This window comes from Panthera onca, chromosome D3 (genome assembly GCF_046562875.1).
Source record: "Panthera onca isolate mPanOnc1 chromosome D3, mPanOnc1 haplotype 2, whole genome shotgun sequence".
Classification (NCBI taxonomy): Eukaryota; Metazoa; Chordata; class Mammalia; order Carnivora; family Felidae; genus Panthera; species Panthera onca.
The window spans coordinates 32,344,542-32,362,465 of NC_138350.1; the positions used below are offsets into that span (position 1 = coordinate 32,344,542).

Here is a 17,924-nt window from a genome sequence, read left to right on the forward strand (position 1 = left end):
AAATCAAGAGTTGAAAGCTCAGTGGAGCCACCCAGGTGCCCCTTTGGCCTGATTTTAACATTAGAACAATACAACTGTTCTTCCTTCCCTGTCCTCCCACTTCCAAATTTGCTTTTCATACTTACGCATTTTATAGCCTTTGACTGTACAGGCCAGGCTGAATGCTTGGATCAACCAGCAACTATTTTGAACCAATTTTTCAATGTATCCACACGCTCCTATCTGAAAAACAAATGGGAGTGGCAAACTGTGAAACCCTGCACCCAGAAAAAGAGGTTGGTGTCTTGTGATCTCCGTAAGTGCAAGAATTCATGAAGTCTCTGTGCTAACGATTCCAGAGGTAACCTGTAGTATGTAAATTTCAGTCACCATGGGGCAATGCATTTGATGCTTTAGAAGTACCATAGTTGCCTGGGGGAAGATAAATCCCATGAGTAAAGGAAGAGTCTTTAGTGTGATGATTTTAGCACTTAGAAACCTCTGTCTTTTCACAGAGAAAATCTTGGACTATTGCAGGAACAAGATGAACTCTGTGATACCAAATGGGTGAGCGATGACCCCCAAGACTTTGATTTTGGTACAGTCACTTTCCCACAAGATCGGACAAATTACACCTATGCTGTTTGCCAGAAGATCATCACAAACATCAGCTGCATGGTTCAGTTCTTAGAATAGGAAAAGAGTATGTATTCTGAGCCTTTTTTGGCCAATTCTCTGGGAAAAGGATTATTCTTTGTTGATTGGCATGTAGTTGTCTCGTAACAATGATGCATGTTAAGTTCACATCTTGAGGGGGAAGGAGTTTAAACAAACAATCATTGCCAGCCAAAACATAAAGATGATGACTGAATTGTGTGTATTTCCTGGGGATATGTGAGGTAGGAAAATGTCATTAGAATTTGCTTCCAAACTGGCAGTTACCCAGCTTGAGTTGCCCTGCTCATTGGAACACGCTTTCCATGTGACGATACCTGTCCTCCATGGTCATGCTTTCATTTGGGTTCTCTAGGTTGGGAATCTCTTCCTCCCTTTGCCTCCCTGGACACCCTTGATTCTGGTTTTCAAGTCTCTGACAGGTTCAAATGGCATCGCGTCTGGAAAGTCAGCTCCCAACTTACTTAAGCAAGGTGTGAGTCACTCCTTTTTTTTGTTCTGGTTTTCCGAAGATGTTGTGATAATTAGCATTAACAGACCAAATTATAATAACTAATAAGTAGGTTTGTTTTCCCTTTTAGAGTGTGAGTTCATTAGGGTAAAACTTGAAGGCAATACTGTACCTAGTTCTTCAAGAGAAAAGTAATGTCTAGCAAAGAACAAGTCTGCAATATAGGTTTACAGAGTGAATGAATGAATGAATGAATGGACTTTGTAGCTACACCATTTTCAGGACTGGTTGTAGGAATCGGCCTCTGGCAACAGATCCCTCACCATCACACTGGCTATTAAATAAAATGTTATTCTGTAGTCCTGTCTCGTACCCTCTCCAAGAGCTTTCAATACTACCCCAAACGTAAATAAAGATCAGTGGGGTAAAATTGCTGCATAAAAGTCACTTTTACTATCACCTGGTCTTAGACAAAATTTCAGTGGTCTTAGACAAAGTAAATGACTTGAATACATATTCATGGCAACCTACACTTGGCTTTCCAAGACCTCTAAACACAGCAGTACATCTGTCAAAAAAAATTTAAATGCCTTCATAGACTTGCCCGGCGAGCTCATCTTTAAGTAGCCAGGAAGGTGAGAAGCAGGAAATTCTCACATCACGTCTCCTCTAATGCACTATCACTACGAGAGAGTAGTGGACACAAGGATTCGCTTTGACTTAGGCCAGCTAGAGATGTATTAACCCGTTCAGCTCGTGCAAGGTTGCCGTTTAATTTCGTGAAACAAGTAAGTAACTTAAAAGCTGTCCTGTGAGCCAAAATATTTGATGCAATTCTAGGATTACTAGCGGGCAGTCTAAGTTACCTACCAGGCCGAGGGACAAGTTGTACCCTGAAACATGGATATTTAATAGCAGAGAAGCTAAATTTTGCAGAGGAAGGACATGTGTTTTGCCTCAACCCTCTACTGGCTTAGCTGAGCCCTAATCAGGACCCTTCTGCCCAGAGGTAACCACAAAGTTGCATTCTCCTGTGTGTTTACATCTCATGGGTACATGAAATGTGCATTTAATAGCCCATTCTGCCTCATTCGCCACCCTACAGTGTTACAGAGAACTACGCTCATTTTATTTTGTACTTCCATAATGCTTTCTAGGCAAGCCAACATGATATGCCTTTGGAAGAGATTCAGTGACTAATTCAGCTCATGAAAGAGCCATTTTGTAGCACAAAGTGTGAATGGTGATAAATTATCCCTCAGAAGAAAGCGGATTTTAACTGAAAAGTACATTTTAGGATGCAAATACACATCCTCTTGTCATGTGACCTTGAGATGCTGACCTTGCAGCATCTCATTTGGGGCTTTTAAGAGAGCAGGGTGACTGGCAATTGGGCTTTTAATAACCACTGAATGGATTGTTTACTCTTGTGCTGAAACCACAAATGTGTTATACAGTGGGAGGCACTTACTGATAGTATGTTTTTCATCGTAATCACAAAAACGTTGTATGCAATCAGCCAGTCCCAATAGCGCAGGATGCTCCTGATGGGTTTCAGCAGCAAATCACCCCCAAAGAGCAGGAAATAGAAGCAGGCCACCAAGTAACCCATGCAAAAGATGCTGATCCTGGTTGTCCCCGTGATGAAGATGATTGTGAGGACAAACCAGAAGAGGTAGCTGAAGATGATCACTTTGGACATGTCTAAGTACGATCTGGAAAACAAAACCGAACCATCAAAGGGCAACGATACAAACACACAAAAAAACTAAGTCGAGAGATTCTGCTTTAATGAGGGTAGGAGTTCATATTACTCATTTGACTCTCTTGTAAGCAAGGCAGGCCGTGGGCTCAGTATTCATCTTTCATTCAACACTGCCAGGTCTGTAGGAGATTCTTGCCCAGTTAGTAAGAGACGAAGAGGTAAGCTGCGCAAATACTTGTTAGTATCTTATTTGGGCCAAATTTCCCACAAACAGCAGGATTTTCCGCCTATTACTGGAGTACTCAAAATTCCTCCCTATCTTCCTGTGGGAGGCATGAAAAATTAATTATATGTTAGAAGAAATTCTAAGATACAGATGCCTTCTGAAGCAAGAGAACAGGGAAGAATGGATTCACTTTCAATGAACTAGACATTAATAGATAAAAAGAATCCGTGTTCTACCCGAAGGTCTTACTGGAGATGGAAGTCTGTCCCTGCAGATGAGTAGTAATTCTCACAAAGCATACACGGTCATGGTGAGGCTTGTAGGCTCTGTCAAACACTGTGTCTTTGGATGGCATCAAGATTCCTTTTTGGGGAGTAATTTTCCTTGTGACCTTCCTGATGAAAGGTGAGGCAGCCTGTAGGTCACTCACTGTGCAATAAATGGCAGCTGCTGGGAGCTTCGGAGCATGGGTCACTGACAGCTGAGGGAAGTGGTACCCACAGGCCAAGACCCATCTGTTTGTTTAATTAGAGCTTCTTTAACTTGAATGTTTTGCTTTAGCTATTTCTCTTCCCAGGTAAGGGCAAATGCATGGTAGAACCAATTGTGGGTCAGTTATTTGATGAATGAGCTGTGATTTTGTAAGAGTTAACAAGTAATTTCTTGATGAAATCTGGACTCCACTACCCAGCATCATTAGAGAACATCGTTCCTAAAAGTACACTGTCACATAAGCAACCTTTTGAACTTGACCCTTTGGGGACTAAAACACTCAATCCTTTAAAATTGTTTCCTGAAATGTTCATCTCAGATCTATTTCACTCTTCTTTACCTTCCTCCCCAAAGGAGAATGAATAACATGTAAGTATATGTCAGGATCCCAGAAGCATTGCAGGTGAAATTAATGATTCAGACGAGGGGTAACATGGGAAGGCCCACAGGGCCCTCTGGTGTGTGTGTGTACGTGTGTGCGCTCTGGAGTCAGCAGAATCAGCCTGCTGGCATTCTGGGTGTGAGCGTGTGTGTGTACAGAAATGTGTGTGGTAGTGCACCGTGTGCTTTCCATGGATTTCCTTTCCTTGCCTGCAGTTGCTTCTCATTCCTGCTCCAGGGGTCCTGGCCTCCACTCCTCAGCACTTCACCTGCTTTAGTCTCAGGTATCATTAAGACCAAGCTTGTGAGGGCCATATGGAAAAGTCTAGTCAAGGTGCCCTGAAGAGGAGCCTCATGGGCCCCGGAGCACATGAATGAGCCATGGTGGCATGTCATGAGGTTAAGAGGCTCCTTTCCAGAGCGGCCGAGCACGTGCCCACGGAGAGGGTGTGTGGGACTCCACGGTGCCCCTGACCGCCAAGTGCTTGCTAGCTTCCAGCTCGTGACTGTGCTTTGTGGTGGGTCACTCCCTGACACGTACTTGTCCAGCAGCCCTAATTGGGAAACAGAACTAAAAGCTTGAAGTAATTCCATCTTGAAAAGATATCACTTTAAAAATCAGTGGTGCACAAGCATTATCTTGTTGACGTTTTAGGCTTTTCATAAGTGCACTGTAGAGTTGAATACATGTCTTTTTCCCTTTAAAATAGGGAATAAGATGAGCTGCACTGATTTTTTTTTACCCTTAGTATCACAGAGAAGAGGTAGAAAGTGGAAGTCCTAGCTTATATTCGTGTTTAGTATGATACATTATTCCTAGAAGGAATCTATAGGTCTACATAGCTTATCATTTTATTTATTTATTTATGTATTTATTTATTTATATTTATTATTTTTTTTGAGAGAGAGAGAGCACGAGCTGGGGAGAGGCAGAGAGAGAGAGGGAGAGAGAGAATCCCAATCAGTGCAGAGCCCGACACGGGGCTTGAACTCACAAACCGTGAGATCATGACCTGAGCCATAATCAACAGTCAGATGCTTAACTGACTGAGCCACCCAGGCGCCCCTACATAGCTTATCATTTTAAAGCAAATTCACTTATTGGTTTGTTCAGTATACGCTGAGCTCTTAGGCCGCAGAAGGGCCTCAGCTCCCAGGTACTGGAGCTGGGTTGACTGGCTTCAGATCCTTGCTCAGATTCCTGATCCACAAAATGGCAATAACAGTATCTCATAGGTGGTCGTTAGGGTCAGATGGCTTCATCCATGTAAAGCACCTGGAACAGAGACTGGTACTCTGCAAGCACTCAGTTACCACTGTTATTAACATTGCTATATGCATTATAGGCCAAAGACTATCGGTACAGATGGGGGGCAGGCATGTACATGAAAAGTAAGTTAGAAGTGGACTTTGCCCTAAGTTGCCTATATTTTAGACTGGGGGTGGAATAGGTTGAGATTCCTCAAATAACAATCCCATGCAAACACGATACTCTGGGAGTCAGAAGCTAGGGAGCAAATCTCAGGTGAGGAGAGGCACGCTGGCTTGAACAAGACTGATTTCCACGTGGCACTGATGCACAGCCTCCCCGGGGCCCTGACAGCAGAACTGGAGGGTGGATGCTAGTTAGTGAGGATCGGCAAGTCCAAGGACACACAGCTAGCGAGGAGGCATAGAACATCCCGCCAGCCTGTCAGATCCCCGACCACAGGGGTGGAGCTGGACTGTGAGAGTTGAGTCTGGAAGCAGTGGGATGCCCGCCACAAAGTGGCATCAGGTGAAAAAAACATGAGGACTTGGGAACCCAGAGAACACAGAAGGAATGCATAGTGAGAAATTTCGTCAGGTTCAGACACACACTCTGCAGAGGGGACTATCAGGCTGCCCAGATCGGCTGCCACCAGACTGCAGAGGATGGTGGAGGACAGAGGAGGTGCTGCCGGGGGGAAGCCGCACACCCGAGGAGATGGCACATAAGGGGGGGTGCCAGCACAGGACACACTGTGGTTCCCACGGAGCCCACTGGCTATGGGGGGCCAGGAAGGGGAAGGACAGGGGACAAAGATGAGGAACTGGGGATCAGGATGGACAAGGGATGAAGAGGAGTTGGAACAGAAGATAAAGATGGGGGACAGTGAATAAGAGCAGGGGGTCTCTGCTGGAGCACCAGGAAGCGGTATCATGGGCACCAGTCAGTTTGTGTGTGACGAAGCGGAGGGAAACAGAGGGGACGTGTGTGGGTCATGCCGAGGAAAGCAGAAGCAGAACTGTAATTCTGAGACCCAGTCTCCCGATCGCCAAACCCTCTGCATTTATGAGCTTGGCATGTACAGGTAGGTGCCCAGTTTCCCAAGAATCGGGAGAAGGGACCGTGAGCCGAGGTACGTCTTCCAAGTGAAACACACATGCAAAATGGCTTTCGACCCGCACAGCCACCCTCACCTGCAGTGAATGAAATCTGGCACGGGGTTGTGCTGGCTGAAGGAGGCCGCGTCGAGGTTCATGCAGATCTCCACGTTGTCCCCTGCCATGATCCGCACTGCAGCCTTGTTTTCATCCTCAAAGATCTGCCTTTGCAAGGAGGCGCACAGGAGTAGCATGAAGTCATCTGGCAGGACAGAGAGATCACTGAGTCACCTTCTCCTCATCCGGGTTTCCATGATATAGGAAACAGTCCCCACACGGCAGGAGTGGCTCCCCAGATCCCGAGTGAGTTGCATTCCCAAAGTTCCCAATGTGCAGTTCTCCTTGGATTCTCATCTTGGGGCCAAGTCCCACCTTGCCCACCATGGAAGATGCAAGAGGGGGGCACAGACACAGGGGAGCCTGGATTTTGTTTACACATTGGTGGGTATGAGTATCAGGTGATAATCACTAGTCTTAGGACTTGCTTATGGGATGATGTTTACTTGCATTTATCTCCCACCAGAATTTTGAGGAGGCTACTCGAGTACACTTCTCCATCTTTATCTTTTTACTTATGGTAGAGGCAGGTACTTCCGGTTTTCTTCATCCTCTATGGGATCCCCCATTGTACTTGTAACCAGACCCATTCCGAAGTGGACACGGCAATGAAGGCAGGGAGCTCAGGTGAAGATCATGGCCAGTTACAGGCTGGCAGCCTCCAGCACCAGTGGCTTCGTCGTACTTTATGTTCAACCTGAGTGTGAGTAGGCAGCACGGTCCCTCTGTAGGTGACCCTCTCATCTTAGGTGGGGCTGCTCCAACCTTGGGACCATCAGCCTGCCCTTGGAACGACCAGGGGCTACAGCCCGGCACCAGAGCAACTGCAGTTTGGGTAGCATCTTCCTGGCTTCTACCCTCTCAGTTTCAGCTTTCGTCTGTCTGTTCTAGCGGCCTGAAATAACCCACCTCACAAAATACAAGGCTTCCCTCTGCGGTCTGCCTGCTGGAAGGCGGAGGAGTGGTGGTGTGTGTGCGGGGGTGGGGGGTGGCGCTGGAGACTGGGTGTGTGTGGGGGGGCGGTAAAATCATGGAAGTGGATATGGTATTTCCAATGTTTATTTATTAATTTTGCAAATGTAATTGGGCAAGTAGAAGCCATTAAGGACCTGTGATATTAATGCATCAAGACAAGCTTTTACATGATCGCAAAGTGCAGTGGAAGAAGGGGGGGGGGCACTAATGCATAACACACGAAGAAGACTTCGCAAAGAGAAAACCAAACCCCAGTGCTCCGTGGCCCCGGGGCTGCAACACTTACAGACAAGAAACACGGGGTTGGGCCGCACGATGAAGTCTGGGAAGTACAGCCACTTTATGATGTTGTCGTTGAAGCTAGCACCCTTGAATCTCCACGGGTAATCTGCAGGGAGGGAAGTGGTAAAGAGCAAAATCAATACACTTCTTCACTGCCCTCGCCCCAACTGTCCACAACATAAGGGCTGATTACAAGAGCGGCGGGCTCCTGGGGAGAGCCCACTCACCCCTGCAAGGAGCCGGAGGGACGCCGATGCAGATGAAATACTGGAAGGTGATGATGCATGCCAGGAAGCAGCAGTACTTGGGCCAGATCTCAGCAATGGCCTTTCTTCTGCGCCGATACAAGACAGCAATTAGCCAGCAGGCGTGAATCATGGCATAGAAATCCATTCGCTGACCGATTACATTAACTGACATTAGGAAACAGGTCTGTATAAGGATGAAAAGAAGAAAAAAAAAAAACAAAACAAAACCAAGAAACAAAAAACAATCGGATTTACAGAGAAGGGGAGTGGTGTCACCTGTCAGCCCTGGGCAGGTGCCTCAGAGACCTGCATTCCTGAGGGTAGGTCTGTCTACACACGTTCACCAAGTCTTGCCTCTTGGGGTGTCTTTCAGCATGAAGACTGAAATAGCATATAAATTACTGCCAAGGGAAAGACTGACTACATCACTGTTAACAAGAGCCGCTTCACACTGTGAAGAGAATACAGCTATGATCTCTTCATGTTCCAAATGTGCTCCGTTAAGAGACAGGCACCTACCGCAACCCTTTCAGGTCAAAGCAGTTCATTTTGGCTCAAGTTAAACTTTCAGAAAGAATGCGCAGAACACAAAGAAGATTTGTAACACATTAAAGAAACCAGTTAAAATGACAAAGTGGTATTCATGCATCTGTAAGGCTACAGAGATCCAGAGGGGCCAAGTTCATGGCTCCAGAGTATGGAGCACTGGCCTTGGTCTTAGAAAACTTTCAGCCAGGCCAGGTTAACCCTTTAGGAGAATCTCTTTCTGCTGATCTGAAGAAGACAGTCATCACAGCATGGAGGTGTACAAGTAAGCTCCAGTGGCCAACTGACCAAAAACAGCGATTGGGACTTTCACAGAAAACAGAAAAAAATATATGTCAGCAAAGAAACTCACCTCCAGACCAAACTTGTAGAAGAAGTAATTTATGAAATATTTGGCACAATTAATAAGTCCATCATCTAGATGGAGTCTTGTAATGTCATGAAAGATGGTTTTAGACACAGGGGCCATGAGGTTGTTTCGACCTCGATAGTATTCCTGATGGCGGTAAATTGTAACCTCAAAGGCCAGAATGGCCAGCATCAGCAGATTATTCTACAAAGCAAGAAAACACAATTGTGCGAAGCCAAACGCTTGAGCTGGGTAATTTTAAACAATCCCCACAATATATTATTTCTTTTCCCATTCGTGGTGTCTAGAAGAACAATGCTTTATAAAATCCCCCCTCTATAAAAGCCTTGGGTTCAATGTTCATTTTCCCTATGGTACGGTAATGAGGTGGAGTTATGTGCATTCTGCCAATCAGGGTGATTCCCGTGATACTAGGATCTAGACACTCTAGACAGAAGGCTGGTGATGCTCATACCTGTTTCTGGAAAAGTACACTACCCATAGGAAGATGCAGTGAGCGGTTGCCTGGGGAGGGTGGTCCACCTCGTTTGCAAGTAAAGGTGCAAAACAGTACAGGGCCATCTGGGAAACACACTAAAGCTGGAGCAGAAATCTTTTAACACCTCGGAAATCTGGCTAGAGAGAGCTGCACGCTGACAAGCATGCTCCTTATGACAAAGTAATCATAATCCTACTGAAAGTCGTTAACATTTATGGAACCTTATGTGGCCAGACACTGTTCTGATTGCTCTTTTCAAATACCAGCTCCTTTTACCCTTATAATAGGTCTTGATGGTAGAGAGCATTTGTATTGCTGCACATGATGTCTGTCATATGAGAAGAGAAAGCTACACACAAAAACGGGATGCCTTGTACATTTAAAGATTCCAGGCATTGAGTATAAATGCTTTTTTTTTTAAAAGTGTTTCTGCCAGTGTGTTAGGAAGACTGCTCAGATCATCCAATCAAACTAAAATAGGAACAGTCTAAAGTATATACTGCTTTCATTCTGTTTGTTAGGACTGGTTGCAAGTTTCTTTTCAAAGATATGTTGTTTAAAATTGTATTCCCTTTAAATATAATACATGTCTTTCATTAAACATTATAGAGACATAGAATTCAGACAGCAAAAATTACTCATAAATCTACAGCTGCTTCTCAGAAATAACCACTATATACAATTTGGTATATTTTACTCAATGTTTTTCTTTGCATCTAGAAGAGATCATATGATGCATATGGTGTATTGAAATTTGCTTTTTTTTTTTAAAAAAAGTTAATATATTTTGGATATCGTTCAACATCTCACAGTATCAGTCTACAATCTTTTAGCGGTTACATCATATTCCAGTGAATATTACATTTGTTATACTTTATTCAATCAATTTCAAACTACTTGATCAATTTGTTTGGTACAATGCAACACTGATGGTCATGTTTAGTCATTTGTTTTAAAGGTGACCCCAAATGTCACATAAAAAGGTTAGCTTCCTCTCAAATGTGATATCAGAGGTCTCAAGGCAGAGGATCTCAGGCATTAACTGTGCAGAGGCACAAGCGAAGCACGACGGAGGCCTTACCCTCAGGTAGACGAGCAGAGGGGAAGATTTCCTCAGGCCGACCCATTCTGTTGGGTCAATAGGAGTGCTGTAGAGTTGAGACTTGTTCAACTGGTGGATGGGTATATTCGTTTGGTTTTCATTTGGCTGAAAAGAAGAGAACATGGGGTTAAAAATTTCTCCTTCAGCTTCCAGCAAAGGGACCTGGTGGGGGCAGGGAGGGAAAGATCCACTTCAGGGGGAAGATCTTACTTAGCATGAGAAGAGAAGAAGGGTCAGAACATATCCAACATGGCTGAGGTGACTGAAAAGCCAGGCAGAATGTGCCTGGGGGTATGGGTTTCCCAATAACCGCCTAGCTTCCCTAAGCCCCAGTCAAGAAGATTCCCCTCTCTTTGAGGCTCACCAAGGAACAGTTAACAGAAAAGTTCTCAGGCTTAATGGTTTGCAGCTGGTACAACATTTTGCAGACGATGATCACACACGTCCAGACGGTGCAGACACTTGAAGCCAGACGGCGTAGCTTGGCGTATGGCAGAGCAAAAGCCCAAGAAATCAAAAATACAGAGTTGAACAGTGACACCTGAAAACATAAAAATCAGAAATGGGGACAAAAATACATAATAGGGCATAACATCCACACAATGTGGCAACTCGACTTATTCAGTTCTGCAGAGTTTGATGGAGTTCCCAGCACACACAGGGCATTGCCCTATGTGTGTATGTGTGGAGATATCTCATATGGCAGAAAGATACATAACCAGGATATGTTAATACAGTGTAGTATTGGCTCAACTACAGATGGGAACAGGCTTCTATGAGAATACCCAGAGGGGGTCCTTGGCCAATGTGGAACTTCCAGAACATTTCCCGGAAGAGATACTGCCTGAGCGAAGCCTTGAAAGATGCATAAAGCCAGCCAGGCCAAGAAAGATGAGAAGCATATTCCAGGTAAAGGATGTAGAAGAAAAGGAAGGAAAGCATGAGGTGGCATAGTAGGGACAGGTGATCACAAACAACTGGAAATTCTGGAATTGAACACAGTGAGCTGCAGCAGCAAATGAGGCTCGAGATGCAGCTGGGTGCTGAACTTTTATGGACCTTTTTTAAACCATGCTCTGGCCTATGAACACCTTGTGCAGAAAATAGAGAGCCAAGAGGCGCCCGGGTGGCTCAGTCGGTTGGGCATCCGACTTCGGCTCAGGTCATGATAGTGCGGTTCGTGACTTCGAGCCCCGCATCCGGCTCTGCGCTGACAGCTCGGAGCCTGGAGCCTGCTTCGGATTCTGTGTCTCCTCCTCTCTCTGCCTCTCCCCTGCCCATGCTCTGTCTCTCTCTGTCTCTCAATAATAAATAAACGTTAAAAAAAATTAAAAAAAAACAAACAAAAAGAAAATAGAGAGCGAAGACTTCCCAGGGAAAATCTTCAGGAAAGACTTTCATTTGTTGAAATAAGTATGACTGAAGAATGGAGGTACATCACCTTCAATGAGAGGTGAGGAGACCAGCTTACATGTGCTGCCAGGAAAGCATGACCAGAGCCCAAACTAGGGCAGTGGAGCAGAGACGGGGATGAGTCACAGATTTGAGATGGGTTGTAAAACTAGCTGGAGTTGTTGGCTGGTTGGCTTGGAGGTGGTGATGGGTGGGGTAAAGGAGGAGCCATAAGAATGCCTCTCAGGTTTCTGGCTTGGGAGCCAGAGCCTTGAGAAGATGACAGTGCCGCTACTGAGATATGATCTTGTGGGGGGAGGGGGCAGGTGTAAAGAGGGAAGGCAGTGACTGAAGCTTGGGTGTAGACTCCATGTATGTTTATCAATCAGGTGATATGTCCACTCATTTCCAACTGTTCTCCATAGCCAATGGTTTGTTGAACAATATGGAAGCACAGCCATCTTACTCATCCATGGAAAACACTCATGTGATTAAAATAATGATTAAAATAATATCTTAATAATGGGGCGCCTGGGTGGCTCTGTCGGTTGAGCGTCCGACTTCGGCTCAGGTCATGATCTCACACTCCGTGAGTTCGAGCCCCGCATCGGGCTGTGTGCTGACAGCTCAGAGCCTGGAGCCCGCTTCAGATTCTGTGTTTCCCCTTCTCTCTGCCCCTCCCCTGCTCACGCTCGGCCTCTCTCTGTCTCAAAAATAAATAAAAACATTAAAGAAAAATTAAAAAAAAATAATATCTTAATATTGTTAAAGTAATGTCCTAAGAACTTTCAATATTATCGGCATGAATTAATTAACATTAGCAGCATGTGCTCAGTTGATAAAATTCATCAGGTACAAAGGGCTAAGCACACTATGGGCTATCAAAAACATGGATGCCTGTTTGGTCTATAAAACTAAAGAACAGGAAGTGTGGAGATTCCAGGACAGTATTTAATTCTGTAATTTGTTAGCTACTACTTTTCTACTTAATTATTTGTCACTGTCCAAGGCAAGGGACCTCTCTGGGAACTAAGGGCTGAAATATTAGGGTAGTAAGAACTGCCTTACAGAATTAATTGAAGAGGAAAGAAATATTGCCCTGTGAACTATACAACACTCACAAACACAACAAATGTTACATTTTAACAAAATACTTTGATGGCTAAGTGACTCATCCTCAGTCATCGGCAAGTGTCATGTTAACTGGGATATTAAAAAACATCCTTTCCTCCTCAATTAATTCTGTAAGCCTAGTAAAGCTACTATGACATTAAGGCTCTTCATTATTCCTTTTATTATGTATTTAAGGCACTGGGTATAAAAACAGCACAATGAATTTACATACAACTCTTCATCTTTTGAGTGTTAGAGAAAGAGAAGAAAAGATCTATTTTATTAAGTCTTAATTAGGTTCAAAGTATCATATCCTGTGTGGATCCCCGGCCTCAAGAAACATATGAGGCAGCGCAGAATAGAACTGCATAAAGGGCTCATGACAATATGGTGGAGGGGATATCTGCCTGGGCTGATGCTGGCTGTACAGGAGCACAGGGCTGAATGGCTAGTCAGGGATTAGGGAAGATTGCTCAAGGGCATTCAATCTAAACTGAGGCCAGAGGTACAAATAGGAGTTAGCCAGGCAGAGGAACTGTAGGGATGGGGCCTTCTGGAGAGAGCGAGCATGGAGTGGATGTCCTTGGTGCAGCAAGAAGCTCACTAGGAGAGGACTGTGATCAGGGTCCCTGTAGAAGGCTTTGGGATCCACCTAGGTAGGCTAGGGTGTTTGGGAAAGAAAATGGCGAAGCGCTCTAGGGCCAGATCATGGGGGTCCTATATCTCATGTTTGTGAGGACAGGAGAGCCGGTGAAGGTTTTTGAGTTGAGGATTAACAGGATCATATTTATACACTGGTAAGAGGTTCTGGCTGCATGATGGAATACATACTGGCAGGAGAAGAGATTGGAACAGGGTTGGACATCTGGTAGAGTAATCTAATAGGGAACTGCTGTGGAGGTAGGGAACTCAGTTTGAGACATATTTAGTTGAAGGTGCTTTGGGGACATTCAGGGATAAGGTCATGTTCAGCTGTCACTTGGAGAAACGGGCCTGGAATTCAAAGAATGGACGGGATGAAGGCACAGATTTATAATTCTTGCACGTAGATAGCAAGTGAACCACAGGAGCTCATGAGACCACCCACAGGGGGTCTCGAATCAGAAAAGGGGGGTGCGGATGAAACCTAGGGAAGAGAGGAGTTGGTGGGAAGAGAAGGAGGCCACGAATGAGGCAGAAGGGAGGCCACAGAAGTGTGCTGTTTTGGAAGATGACAAAAGCGCTTCAAGGACAAGGAAATGATTGTCAATATCCAATGTCATAGAGAATCAGGAAAATGAGGACTGAACAGCATCTGTGAGGTGGGAAAACAGGGACTTGGAGAAGGACCATACTTTGTTCAATACAATCATGGTTGACAACGGTTTCATCCTTTCCCTGGTGGTAGGAATCTCGTGAAATGTCCTTTAAAAAGCAAAAAACAAAGACAAATACCTGGAACCCAACCAATATCTGATGAACCAGAATTTGTAGGGAAAGAGCTGGGTCATCCATGTACCTAACAAGTATCCAGGTGATTCTTATTATCAAGTAACTTGGGAAAGTAATTTTATGCCTCAAGCCTTCCTCACAAAACATTTTTCCACAAATTGCCATTTTCTCTGAATATAAACTTGTAAGGCTTGAGGCCACTGCCTTGAAAGAGGGGTCCCTGAAAACCGTGGTTCCCCAGCCATGTGTTGGCCCAGCTGGCCTCCTCCCTCAGAGCACCTGCAGCTTCGGTGATCACTTTCACAGTGACACACCCCTGCATGACACCCTTCCCTTGCACTCACAGCCTCCTGGGGGCCCCTCTAATCTGGCCGTTAATGTGACTTTGGCTTCATTTGCCAGCCATGACCATCAGACTGCGAGAGAGACAAGAGATGTGTCTTTCATACTTTTGTGCCAACGTCTAGCACAGTATAAGCATTCAGCTTATTGTAATTTAATTTAAGTACATAACAAAGGCTAAATGAATGGTGAGTGAGAGTGAGAATCATAATGAAACATCAACTGACATCTGGGGACAATCTCAAGCTTTCAAGGTTTTATTTATTTCCTTCAGTCAGTAAACATTTATTGAGCTTCCACAATTGGCCAGCCTCCGGAGGAGCTGGTCAGGGTACTAAAATAAGGTGTGGCCCCTTCCTCAAAGAATAACCTGATCTCTCAGAGCTTTCTAGGAATGTAGTTGCACATACAAAAAGAAGACAATGTTATATATATTTAAAATCTAGGTCCTTCCTATGTGGTGTTGCTCTGGTAAGAGGAGGTGATGTAAAAGAAAGGCCTCTGTTGGGGCGCCTGGGTGGCTCAGTCAGTTAAGCGTCCAACTCTTGGTTTTGGCTCAGGTCACGATCTCCCCGTTCATGATTTCTAGTCCCGCGTCCCCGTGTCCGGCTGTGTACTGACAGCATAGAGCCTGCTTGGGATTCTCTCTCTCCTTTTGCTTTGCCCTTCTCCCTGCTCACTCTCTCTGTCTCTGTCTCTCAAAATAAATAAGTAAACTTAAAAAAATAAAATAAAAGAAAGGCCTCTGCAACAAATTCTTTCTCATGGCCTCTTCTTCCTCAGATGCCCATGATGATAACCTTGGAAAGGTTTAATGTTTGATTCCAAAATGACCTGAGAAATGACCCCGAAAGTTTGTGAAAACAAGTGGCCTTGCTGATGACCTTAGATAAGGATGAAGACTTCACTGGGGTTGTTGACTTTGTTCTCATTTTGCCATTTACTGATCAGCAATGTTTGAGAAAGAGTATCTTTTGTGCTAATCAAAATCAATAAGCTACAAATGGAAAATATATGTAGCAAATGTCATTGCTGATGGGCTTCTTTGGCTGAGGATAAGCCAAGCCTTCAAAGCAGAAGAGGCCCCTGCAGGTATAAATCGGCACCTCAGAGGTGCACAACGTTGGGGGGTTGCTGTTCGCAGGTGAACACTGCCCCCGGAACTGTGCAACATGGTTCCCCTCCTGCCCATTCCCCCACCATGAGAATCCCCATACACTTGCCTCTGTTATAATCAGATAAGATTTAGACACATCATAGCCTGGATTGGCACGCAGCTCCTTACAAGAGTCAATGGTTGTCTTTCTTCCCCAACTGTACTCAGTATAGAAAGACTTCAGTCAAAGCCACATGAGGCACCAAGTTAGAATGGATGGAAGTAAAAGATTCCAAAATGAAGTATTAGCCAGCCATGTAGACATTTCAAATCAAAATCGTTGATGGAAATCCGTTTAGAGGTCTTTAAGGCACTCTGAGAGGGTACAGATGGGTCAAGATGGTGAAGTTGACAGGACAGAGTGTGAAGAAATTTCTTTGTATGAGGTGCTTCTGTCAGTCCCCCCTTACGAGGTGATGGGGTGGGAAGGAAGGGATGCTACATTCTTCACCCAAACCCCAAGCGAGCAAGGAGCTCCAAGCAGCACCACGCAGAGACGCTGATGTGTGTACTCTGCGGTCTGGACACTGATGTCCAACTTCAGCCAGGAAATCCGGCTGCCAGGGATTTGGTGAGTAGGCACAGGAGTTGCCTCATGGGGACCCACATACACTAGCAGTGTGAGTGCTGCCTTTGGACCTGAATCGTGAGAGAGAGAGAGAAAGAGAGACTGCCCAGAGCTATTCTAAGTCCCGCTCAGGGACACTGGCCGCACGGGTGATGAGACTCCAATGGAAAGTGTCCGGAAGGAGAGGATGCTGGGAAACCAGGAGGTAGAAGAGCCCCATGAGAGAAAGGGAAGATTTGATCCCCTCCAGCTCAGTGTGAGGCCGTCCTACGATAGCACACCACCATTCCTGCCTGACGCTGTGGTTCAGCCCGGGAGGTCACGTAACGGAAGTTAGTTCACTGGAAGTGGGGGTAAGGAGGAAGGCAGTGAGGGGAGGTATGTGTGAGAAAGAAAGAAGCCACTAGAAAAGGATTTGCTTCTACCTGGAAAGAGATCAGAGTTCAGGTGTTGGCAAGGATGTGGAGAAAGGGGAACCCTCTTGCACTGTTGGTGGGAATGCAAACTGGTGCAGCCATTGTGGACAATGGTATGGAAATTCCTCAAGAAGTTGAAAAGATAACTACTCTAGGAGCCAGCAATTGCACTACTAGGTATTTACCCAAAGAATACAAAAACACTAATTCAAAGGGATACATGTGCCACGGTGTTTATAACAGCATTATCTACAATAGCTTAATTATAGAAACAGGCCAAGTATCTATCCAATGACTGACGAATGGATACATATATATATATGTACACACACACACACACACACACACACACACACACACACAATGGAATATTACTCAGCCATAAAAAAGTGAAATCTTGCTATTTGCAGTGACGTGGATGGAGCTAGAGAATATTCTGCTAAGTGAAATAAGTCAGAGAAAAATGACTGCCATATGATTTTGCCCATGTGTGGAGTTTAAGAAAACAAATGAGTAAAGGGGGAAAAAGGAGAAAGAGAGGCAAACCAAGAAACACACTCTTAACTATGGAGAACAGACTGATGGTTACCAGAGGGGATGGGGTAGGGGGGAGGTGGATGAAATAAGGGATGGGGATTAAGGATTGCACTTGTTGTGAAAAGCACCGGGTGTTGTTTGGAATGGTTGAATCACTATATTGCACATACATCGTATGCTAACTAGCTGGAATTTAAACAAAAGCTTTAAAAAAATAAAAAATAGGAACACTCCATCTTCATGCAAAAAAAAAAAAAAAAAAAAGAGAGAGAGAGAGAGATGAGAGTTTGCTTCTTTTCTGTGGCTGGACAAGTCTAATTAATGAAGTGAGATTCTGTTTGCTACCTGAGGTAACTATAGTACTTTGTGTTCCCTAGGAATGATCAGATAGCATTTAGCATTCAGGGGCATGGAGAAAACTTTCTCTGTACAATACATTTTAAAGGGACAGCAGAGGTCCAAAACAAAGTGTGTTTTATGATTCCACCCCACATGTTCTGATCCTTGATATTCCAGTGACCTCAATACTCATCAGCAGTGAAGGGAGCCAAGAGACCAAAGTCAGCGTGCAGACAGGGTAGACCTCGTGACATCCA

At 44.9% G+C, this 17,924-nt stretch overlaps 1 protein-coding gene across 6 annotated transcripts in view; it reads right to left on the reverse strand.

The window, feature by feature from the left end:
• LOC132665746 (piezo-type mechanosensitive ion channel component 2) overlaps positions 1 to 17,924 on the reverse strand; it is a 476,941-nt gene that overhangs the window by 86,466 nt on the left and 372,551 nt on the right. For all 6 annotated transcript variants that reach the window (XM_078435431.2, XM_078435426.2, XM_078435427.2 and 3 more), the window contains 8 exons: positions 10,738 to 10,914; positions 10,353 to 10,478; positions 8,776 to 8,976; positions 7,857 to 8,061; positions 7,634 to 7,735; positions 6,352 to 6,517; positions 2,577 to 2,820; positions 126 to 222 (listed from right to left, as the gene is read on the reverse strand). In XM_078435431.2, coding sequence (XP_078291557.1) covers positions 126 to 222; positions 2,577 to 2,820; positions 6,352 to 6,517; positions 7,634 to 7,735; positions 7,857 to 8,061; positions 8,776 to 8,976; positions 10,353 to 10,478; positions 10,738 to 10,914 — 1,318 coding nt within the window. The remainder of the gene's footprint in view (positions 1 to 125; positions 223 to 2,576; positions 2,821 to 6,351; positions 6,518 to 7,633; positions 7,736 to 7,856; positions 8,062 to 8,775; positions 8,977 to 10,352; positions 10,479 to 10,737; positions 10,915 to 17,924) is intronic.